This window comes from Trichosurus vulpecula, chromosome 8, assembly GCF_011100635.1.
Source record: "Trichosurus vulpecula isolate mTriVul1 chromosome 8, mTriVul1.pri, whole genome shotgun sequence".
NCBI lineage: Eukaryota > Metazoa > Chordata > Mammalia > Diprotodontia > Phalangeridae > Trichosurus > Trichosurus vulpecula.
In genome coordinates, this window is record NC_050580.1 from 43396617 (window position 1) to 43407385 (window position 10769).

General features: G+C 43.6%; 1 protein-coding gene across 1 annotated transcript in view; it reads right to left on the reverse strand.

Moving 5' to 3' along the window:
* The window catches only part of IQGAP1 (IQ motif containing GTPase activating protein 1), a 125027-nt gene extending 118093 nt beyond the window's left edge, over positions 1-6934 (reverse strand). Inside the window, exons 1-2 of the mRNA XM_036734398.1 lie at positions 6801-6934; positions 4875-4974 (exon numbers count right to left, since the gene is read on the reverse strand). Of these exons, the coding sequence (XP_036590293.1) occupies positions 4875-4974; positions 6801-6855 (155 nt within the window). The 5' untranslated portion in view covers positions 6856-6934. The remainder of the gene's footprint in view (positions 1-4874; positions 4975-6800) is intronic.
* Positions 6935-10769: the final 3835 nt, after the last annotated feature.

Here is a 10769-nt window from a genome sequence, read left to right on the forward strand (position 1 = left end):
ACTCAAAACAAACCAACACCAACCATCATATGAGTCACCTCCAGACAGTCTCATTTTGCCTACCAACTCTATCTGGCACAAATGCTTTCTGCCAGGGAGTTCAAGAAGCAGCCTCAACTTGAAACAACTAGGAATTTGTCAAAGGTCAGACTATAAGTACATCACCAAGTGCCCAAAAACCCTCCACCTTGGAGGAGCAGCAATCAGAGAAGATGATTAAAATTCTACAAGGGAAAACTGAAGTACTCTCAACAACAGCTCTGAGAAACACATTTATATCTTTATCTTAAAGAATCACAGCATGCCAGAGAAGAAAGGGTCAACAGTGCAGATTTCAAAGAAATACAAATCCAATTCCTAGTCAAGTGTCTGGGCCTTATCAGCGTACTAGAAACATCACAGAATTCTAGGTCAAACTTAGTACAGGCACATTAAATACTCAATGTTAATATCCATCTATCCAAGAGCCTATTAAATAGTGCCCACCTCTCTACCCTCACCCACTCCAAAGCTACTCCAAAGAGTCATCAAGCTGCCGTGGGTTGTCTGTGTCACCTCATGACTAAGATATGGGAACTACATGAGCCAACATCTCCTCCTTCCTTCTCCCTCAAGTAGATGAAACATATATCCTTTTCCTCTGTCTTTAACAAGGGTATAAGCAGTGAGTTACAGGCTCATGCAGATGTCTGTCTTTCTCTCTCTCATTCACATACACACATACCCCATACACCCCAACTCCTTTCTTCCTTCTCTCTTCCTCAGTTACCCCAGAGAAAATCTTTCCCTCTCTTTGTCCCATTTACAAAATAAACGATCACTGCTGCTAAGCATAAGAAAGGTGATAGTAATATGCCCCCATTACAGGAGAGAAAAAGAGTTTTAAAATTTTAAATTTTTATTGATAGCCTTTGTCTTTATAACCCCCCCATCTCAGAACATATCCCTCTCCCTACCCTAAAAAGTGAGGTATCCCTTGTAACAAAGAACAGAGAAGAGGAAAAAATGGTACAACAAAACTAAGCAACACATTAACAGAGTTTGACATCAAAGTACTGTGCTGCCCTCATTGTCCACCATCTCTGGAAAGAAAAAAAAAGGAAGAAAAGAAGCAAAGAAGGGAGAGAGGGAGGAAGAAAAAGAGAAAAGAAAGGACATTTTCTCTTCTGCACAGTCATTATAAATACAAGAATTCAGTTTCATTTGTTTTGGTTCTTGCTGTACTGAAGATATTGCTTCCATAATTGTGTTTACTTCACTCTGCATCAGTTCACATAGGCCTTCTCATGAAAAAAATCATAAATTTTAAATTAAATTTGAAGACAATGAATGTAGAGTAAAAAAGTGTTGTTTTGAACCCTTGTTTTAAGAATTTGACACTTGAACAAGTCATTTTACCTCTCTAGGCTTCAGTTTCCCTACTTGTAAAATAGAGGTGTTAGACTACAGGCTCTACAAGGTACCTCCCACCACTATATCTTATGATTTTATGTTCCTACGACATGAAACCCTCACAATCAACCTGTAAACACCTTTGAATACCCAGAAATGCCCTCTGGATTCTCTATGAAAACTTTAATCTACCTCCTAACTGCCCTCTAACTAAACCTGCTTCTCTTTAACCACCAGTATGCAAGATAAGTAAAATTCTATGATTTCACTTGTGTGTATTTCTTCTACCAAAGTTGATTCCAATTCCTCCACTCCTTGGCAGATAGCTTCACATGTTATTACAACAAAAAACATTCCCTATTGATGACCAGCCTTCTGAGCTGAATCTCTCAAAATTTAACTAGGCTGGTTCTTAGATGAAAATCGGTCACTAAACCCACATTAAAATCCCTTCCAGAGAGGCTCTGCCAGAGCTTGTACCTCACTGACTCTGCCTTTGAGAATCCAGGGTCATCTCCAGTCATGATGAGGCACGGAAATAAGCCTTTAGTAGAAGAATTACTAGTATTGCAACAAATAAAATTTTTTACAACTGTTCACTGAAAAAGTACTTCAGCTATACTGAATTAAACAGGCTTTTGTGAACTAGCCTTGGAACCTAAACCCTTGGGGGTCCAAACACTGGCTCTCAGCTACGTGACCTTGGGTAGGTCACAGAAGTCCTTAAAGCTTCAGCGTCTTCATCAGTAAAATGGGAGTAATAGTATGCGTTCAGGCTCCCTCACAGAGCTGTTGTAAGAATCAATTAAGATAACTGTAAACTGCCTTGTAACCATGAAGAATGACATAACTTTTAACAGCTCTTATTGTTTCTAGGGGCAGCTAGGTGGCGCAGTGAGTACAGCACCAGCCCTGCAGTCAGGAGGACCTGAGTTCAAATCCAGCATCAGACACTTGACACATTTAATAGCTGTGTGACCTTGGGCAAGTCAGTCCCTGGCTTCCCCCCTCAAAAAACAAACAAAAGAAAAATGTTGTTTCTACAGAAAATGAGCTTGAAGACACAATCCATTTGCAGATGAGAGCTACCTATACTGGCTTTGACCAGGCAGGGCACCAAGATGTGTTTTCATGGGAGAAGACAGTAGCCTCTCAGTAACACCAGCCTAACAGGTTAGAAGTTTGTTCCCAAGCTGCTTCTTCACTGCCATGCACAGATGAACTTATCAAAATGCTTCTGGGCCTGGCTGTGTTTTCAGCCTGCACCACAGTCCCAACCGTGTCATTAACTTCAGAGTTTTCTTGGGCGAGTACTTCATCTCTCTGGCCCACAATTTCCTCATATATAAAATTGAGAGACTGTGGGTCAGATTACCTCAAAGGTCTCTTCCAGCTTCATAAGTCTATACCTGTGTCATTTACTCCCCACTGTGTAAAGGAGTCTCTTCTATTCCAAATGTTAGGGGACACTCACCACTTCTGATAATATAGAAATGGATGCACAAGTCAGTTTCTCTTACCCATACCTTCATGGTATCACAGACTTCAATCTTTAAGTAACTTAATTCTATTATTTTCATGGAGCCTGGCTTCAATGACCACCACTCTAGGTTGTCTTATAAACTCCCACTTGAAGATTTCCAGATGTTACTATAGAATCATTCAAGAAGACAGGACACTCAGAGACCACAGGCCCTCCAACAATCAGTCCTAGAGAGACCCATTCTTCTCAGGTCTGCAAAATTTGGTGCCTCACAAAGCAGTTCTGGGCAGGGGCTGGACCACCAAATCAGAATGAGAAAAACCCTGTCCTTGGTGCTGGCTAGCAGGTCTACCTAGACTTCCCTCCCAAGTATACAACTGTGATGAGATCACTCTAATCGAGAATGCCCAACTCTGCTAATGTTACTCCTCTACTCAAAAGCCTTAAATAGTTTTCCCTTGCTTACAAAATGATGTCTATAATCCTGATCAAGTACTTTCACAATCTGAGTTCAACCTGCTCATCCAGCCTCTTTCCTCTTCCCAACCAAACAAGACTATTCTCCATTCTTCTCTTACCACCTCCAGTTCTTCATGCCTTTGCTCTTGCTTTCCCCTATGCCCCAGACTCCCTAGACCACTTCCACATTCAGAAATTTCTCTCCAATGCCCAATTCAACTGCTGCCTCCACTACGAAGATTTTCTTCACCAACCCCATACCCACCGAAGTAAAGGTGATTTCAAACTCCTCAAATTTCTCACAGCACTGTGAATTTACCTCACTTTCCCTTACAATAATTATTTGTGTGGCTGTCCTTCCCCACTTCAATTTTAAGTCTGAAAAAGGGGCTAAGTCATAATCTGTCTTTGTATTCCCTGTGCCCTGCAAATATTAGGCACATGATGTAGCCTTAGTGAATGAATGGATTTATGCACAAAAGAGAATTTGTTCATAAGCAGCAATAGCTTCCAGGACGAGATGATCACTTACAGGTAAGCAGTAGGAAATATTTTTTAAGTAGCTCAATTTGAAAAGAGTAAATCCTTGAAGAGCCATGTACAAGAGAGACTTCATAGAAAAAGGTCCACCTCAGCAAAAAATTGGAAATTGAGGGAATGCCCATCAACTGGGGAATGGCTGAACAAGTTGTGATATATGAATGTAATGAAACACTACTGTACTATAAGAATGATGAGCAGGCTGATTTCAGAAAAACCTGGAAAGACTTACATGAATTGATGCTGAGTGAAGTGAGCAGAACCAGATCATTATTCATAGTAACAGCAAGTTTGTGTGAATATCAACTATGATTGACTTAGCTCTTCTCAGCAATACAATGATTCAAGACAATGCCAAAAGACTCATGATGGAAAATGCTATTCACATCCAGAGAAAGAACTATGGGATTTGAATGCTGATTGAAGCATTTAATTTTCTTTTTTGTTTTCTTTCTCATGGTTTTTCCCTTTTGTTCTGATTCTTCTTTCACAACATGACTAATGTGGAAATATGTTTACTATGATTGTACATATATAACCTATATCAGATTGCTTGCCGTCTTGGGGAGAGGGGAGGGGAGGAGAAAAAAATTTGGAACTCAAAATCTTATAAAAGTAAATGTTGAAAACTTAAAAAAAAAAAAAGAAAAGAAAAGAAAAAAGGCCACCTCTTATGCTAGAAGTCCAGAACCTAACAGAAGTCTAAGACCTGATAGAAAAGAAAATGTTCTAAAGGGAATAAAGTATGGTTAAGCATTGAAAAGCACAGCTTTCAGAGGGAGAAGACTTGGAATCTAGCCTTAATTCTGCTTCTAACTAGTTAGGAGAGATGTCCTGCAAGAGGTGGGAGCCTGAACTAAATGATCTTCAAGGTTCCTTCAAACTAGCCCTAAGCTCATCCCCCCCCCCCCACTACCTAACGTCCCACAGACACACAGACCAAAGAGAAGTTCACACAAACTTCCTTGTCCCAATGTGTTGCCAACCACCTTTTCCTTACCTCTTTGCTTCCTCTAGGTGACAAAGATACTCATAAGCCACATTTTGACGTCTCCTCTCATCCATCTCCTCGGCAGTGAGCCTTTCATTATCCAAGACAGCTATAAAATAAGAGAAATTATATAAATATGGAAATCTGTAGCTTTGATAAGAGATATAAGAAAGCCTGATCAGCAGGCCCTGTCTCAGCTTGGGAACTTCTTACCCCCCTTGGCAACAAGAGTTGCCAGGTATAATATAATGACCTTATTCATGCAAGAACTTTGGGCCCCACCTATGTTATTTTTATCATTTTTATCAAAATATGGTAACATAGGCATACTGACTTTGTATCAACTGGTGTTGATGAACTTTTATCCAAAGCAGCCTAATATAGAAGAACCTTATTTCCAGTGCATAACTTGAAACTAAAACCCCTACATCATCATCTTTCAAAAAAAAAAAGGGGAACTGGGTTGGGTCTCCCTTTTCCCCTGTAGAACAAATATAATAATGTCAAAACCTTAGGAAAGCAGAATTACTTGAGAGATTGAATAAGGAAGCAAGTTCCTCCCCTCCCCTTCCACTTCATTACTTTCAAGATCCTGATGAAAAGAAAACTATGCCCCTCAGAGGCTCAGGACATTTTAGGATCAAGCTTGACTGTAAGAGAGCTTTGAGAAGGCACCTCCCAACCCCGCTTGGCAGAAAAGGGGACAGGGGAGGAAACTATGGTGCAGAACACTGCATATGACATAAAACTCTCAATATATTGGCTAGTTTTGCTGAACTGTTTTTTTCCCTGGCTCTGTTATTCTTTGATTGAAGTGACGGCTCTCTGAAGGACAGATAGGAAACACTGGGAAATTTAGGTGACGTAAAGAGAAATCAATTTTGTTTTTCCTAAAGACCTAGTCACAGAATATAAAAAAGTCATGTGATCTAGAGATCATATTCTCCAATTCTCTCATTTTAGAAAAAAAAGGAAACAGAGGCCTAAGAAAAGGTGACTTGGCCAGGGTCCCACAGCTGGCAGACGTGGGGCTAGAGCCCCGGGTCTCTTGATCCCAGGGGCCCCTGATTCTTCTTAGCACACCAGGATGCCCCCTCTCTAAACTCCAAGGGTCCAGGTCTCTTTTCAATTCACCAGAATGTGCCTCCCATCAGTTCTCATTCCTCCTAATGAGGGAATCTTAATCTTCTTGGTGTTAAGGTCTCCTATGGCAGTCTGGGGAGGCCTATGGACACCCTCCCCCAAACTTTTTAAATGTATAAAATACATGAAATTAGAAAGGAAATAAATTTACTGAAGCATTTAGAAAGACAGATTAAAAAATAAGTTCTCGGACCCTGGCTCTTATGGTGCATCAAGGAAGAACCCGAGCTCCGCTTCCGTCAGAGTTCAGTCCCCAATCCCTGGGGGCTTTTCAGGGTCCCAAAGCCCCAATCTGGGGGCTGGCAAGGCAGCCCTGCGTGCGGCAGAGGGGACTTGAACTGCCAAGAATATGGGTGACCTTGGCCAAGCCGCTTTCAGACTCCTGGGCCTCAGTTTCCTCCACCGGAGGATGGGGGGGGACGAGGCTGAGAGGTGGTCGGGCCTTTCCTCCGGTGGGTCCGGTAACGCCCTCTCCCGAGGGGCTGTAAGCCCTCCACCCCACATCCCCCTACATCCCCTGGCCCGGCCAGCCTGGCTCCATCTGACAGACGGAAGTGTCAGGACGGGCCCCTCCCGGGGTGGGGCCTACGGCCCCGGAGCGTAATTGGGGAGGGGGCCAAGGCCCGGGCCCCGGGGCCCGGACAACGGGCGCGCCCTGCCCTTCCGGGTCGGCACGGCGCGGACCCAGGAGGAGCCGGAGCCACCTCCGCCTTGGGCCGGCCGGATCGCGGAGTGGCCTGGCCGGGCTGCACCGGGCTCGCCCTCCCACCCCCGCCCGACCCCTGGACTCACAGCCATAGTGCGGCCGGACCACCCCCAGCCCGTCGACTTCGTCCGCGGCGGACATGGCGGCAGGAGCGAGATGTGCGCGGCGAAGCCTCGGAGGGAAGAGGCAGGCGGCGTAGCGCTTCCCGGGCGCGGCAGGGGCAGCGACAGCGGCGGAGGCGCGCTGGGTGTGACCGTGCCCGCGCCCGCGGCCCCGCCCCAACCCGCAGCCGTAGGGGGAAGAAGGAGGCGGAGGCAGAGGGAGGAGGCGGGGCCCGTGCAGCCCCGCCCCGCCCACTCCTCCCCTCCCTCGCCCTCCAGGGGCTGGAGGGCCGCCGAGGCCTAGGCGGCACTCCCTACGGCGGCTGAGCCGTCCCAAACTTGCTCCTCCCCGTCCGCGCACTCCCGGGGCAACGTGTGCTCGCAGTGTTTCCCTTCTCAGCCTGACTTCGCGATGCCCGGGTGGGGCCCGGCCTTGAGCGACCTGCGCCTGCGCCCACTGGTGTTGTGGGTGGGGCGCTCTGGGGAGCCGGAGCTTAAATTTGAAATGCTAGTATTTACCCCTCGGGAGCTGGCGGGCGCCGCAAATCCACCCAACGGGGCTTAATATCTTGTTTCCTTGCTGGTGATGGAGAAAATGTCACTAATGGGGAGGGTGCGGGCGTTTATTAAGCGCCTGCTAGGTGTCCGTGCACTCCGCAAATATTACCGCCTTTGAGCTTTCCGTATTGCAGAAGAAATTTCAAAGCGTATCCTCCCTGCTTTTTCCGGGGAGAGCCAGTAGTTAAACACTTACCAGCCCTCCGCACCCCTCCCCCGGGCTCCCTTCTGTGAGGTCCTGGAGGCTTCGTGCAAGCCCCGAGGTCCTCCAGACTGCGCTGCCAGGGCGCATTTCAGCTGTGCGGTGGGGGAGAGAAGGGAGCCTGCACCTGCCTCCCGCAGCGCCTCATCGCGTCATCACCCTCACTGCCCTTCATCGCCATCAGCATCCTCAGCATCATCATCATCACACCATACCATAGCGCTTCGCGTGCCGTTGCTTATTTGAATCTCACAACATTATCATCATCACACCCATTTTTAGAGAGAAGGAAACAGTCTCGGAGACGCTAAGGGACTTATTTGCCCAGGGTCACTGGGCTAATAAGAGTCAGAGTCAAGATCTGAACTTAGGTGGTACTCCTGACTTCAGGTCAGGGATGCAACACCATTCACTGCACCATTTAGGGGGATTTCTTCCTCTTTTAAAATGAGATGGTTGGACTTTGTAAGGTCCCTCTAGCTATGGGTCAGTCGTCAAATGAGATAATATAGGATGTCCCAGAAGTCTTGGGGCAGTTCTAAGTGATTTATCAAAGCTTAGAACAGCACTAAAACTTTTGGGACACCCTGTATAGGGTGCTTTATAAAAACACTATTGTATAGTGCTTCAACAACATATAAATTATTATTATCCAACGACAAAACTCATTACCCCTTCTAAAGGAATGAGGATTATAGGACTATACCATAATATTATATATGATCAGCTAGGTGGCCCAGTGGATGGAGTGTTGGGCCTGGAGTCAGGAAGATTCATCTTCCTGAATTCGAATATGGCCTCAGACACTTAACCTGCTGTGTGACCTTGGGCAAGTTACTTAAATCCATTTGCCTCAGTTTCCTTAACTGTAAAGTGAGCTGGAGAAGGAAATGGCAAACCATTACAGTATCTTTGCCAAGAAAACCCTAAATGAGGTTATGAGGACTGGAAAAAATAGCTGAACTGAAATTATGTATTTTCATATATTAAACATTAATATATATTTTGTAATATATTTATTTTAATGCATAAGATTAATTATAGGTTATAGGATAGCAAAGGCTCTTAACCTGGCCCCCATGGATAGATTTTGGGAGATCAATAAACTTGTATGGAAGAAAAATTACATCTTTATTTTCACTCACCACTAAAATTTACGCCCGCACGAACACACATGCGCGCACACATGCACACACATACACTGTTTAAAACCCTGACTTATAGGATTCAGAGCAGGAAAGAAACTGACAGGTCTTACAGTCAGGTGGTTCTTATGGTCCTGGGCCATCCTGGACCCAGAAATATTTATTGTAAGTATTTACACAACAGAAACCAGCAACAGCCGCAAACCAAGGCCTGATTTATTGTTTTGTGAAGTGTCTAGGCTAAAGAAAGAAATGAAAGGTGAGTGTGCTGGTAAATGTTTAGTTTAAGTCCTTTTTAAAATCAAAAAATTAACTGAATTGAGTCCCCTCCCCCTTTATAGTTGTGAATTATTAGCATGAATTGATAGAGAAAATACTAGACAAAAGTGATTATGTGTCTAGCAACACTTTTAAATAAATCTGTATTTTTAATCACAATATTATCTACGTGTATTTGTAAAGCATGACAGGATAGGTTCTGCTTGATTGTGAATATTTATAACAAGGGCAGTTTGTTTCTTTTTCTCCATTGGGAGGGATAGGGGTGGGAGGGCAAAGATGCATAGAAAAAGGGTAGGGAAAAGAAAAGAGGATCATGGAGGTACTGAAAAAAAATATAGAAAAGAGAACAGAATGAAGGACAGAAAGAACCACAAAAAAGCAAGTCAGCTCTGAAAGCTAAAGGTTAAACTTAATATATACTTTCCAAGAAAAGCAAGCTGTACAAAATAAAGCTCTTCAGTTCCAGGTACCATCTTCTTATTCTGTTCCATTGTGTATATGTGTATTGAAATGCTTATTTCACTTGGTGTTCAGAATATTTTTAAAAATTAAAGCAAAGTAATACATATTTGTGAGAGACCTGGCACAGAGGTAGCAGGCATACAACCAGACATGATCCCTCTGAATGCTCCCTAGAGGCAGGATAGCATCTAACATCCCATTTATATACAGCTTTGTCTACTCATAAAACACTTCACGGATTGTCTTTGGCAGCCTCTGACTTGCCGAGGTAGTCACCAACTGCAATGACTATGGTACATATAATGAGTGCAAGGGGGAATCCAAGCACGTTTGGAGCGCCCAGATTAAATTTGTTGTTGTTCAGTCATTTATTTGACTCTTTGTCACCTCATTAAGGGTTTCTTTTTCTTTTGAGGGGGAGGGGCTTAATAAGTTTTTTGTGGAGGGGGGAAGATGAGGCAATTGGGGTTAAGTGACTTGCCCAAGGTCACACAGCTAGTACGAGTCAAGTGTCTGAGACAGGATTTGAACTCAGGTCCTCCTGACTCCATTCACTGCGCCACCTAGATGCCCCAGTAAATGTAAAGATAAATTCTTTAAATGTAAAGATAATTCTTACCATTCATTTTATTTTATTTTGAGTTTCAAATTTTCTCCCTCCTTCTCTCACCTCCCCTCTCCTTGAGACACTAAGTAATTTGATATGTTATACATGTATAATCATGTAAAACATATTTCCATTGCAAAAGAAAACACAGACGAAAAGAAAAAAATATATAAAAAAATAAAGTGAAAAATAGTATGCTTCAATCTGCATTCAGACTCTATCAGTTCTTTCTCTGGATGTGGATAGCATTTTTCATTGAGTCATTTGGAATTGTCTTGGGTCATTATATTGCTGAGAATAGCTGAGAATAGAACAATATTGCTGTTACTATGTACAATGATCTGGTTCTGCTCATTTCCCTTTGTGTCAATTCATATAAGCTTTTCCAGGTTTTTCTGAAATTGTCCTGCTCATCATTTCTTATAGCACAGTAGTATTCTGTTACAATCATACACCACAACTTGTTCAGCCATTCTCCAATTGACAGGCATCTCCTCAATTTCCAATTCTTTGCCACCACAAAAAGAACCGCTATAAATATTTTTGTGCAAATAGGTCCTTTTCCCTTTTTTTAAAAATCTCTTTGGGATACAGACCTAGTGGTAATATTGCTGGATCAAAGGGTGTGCACAGCTTTATACCCCTTTGGGCATAGTTCTCATTTAGGGTTTTCTTGGCAAAGATACTGGAGTGGTTTG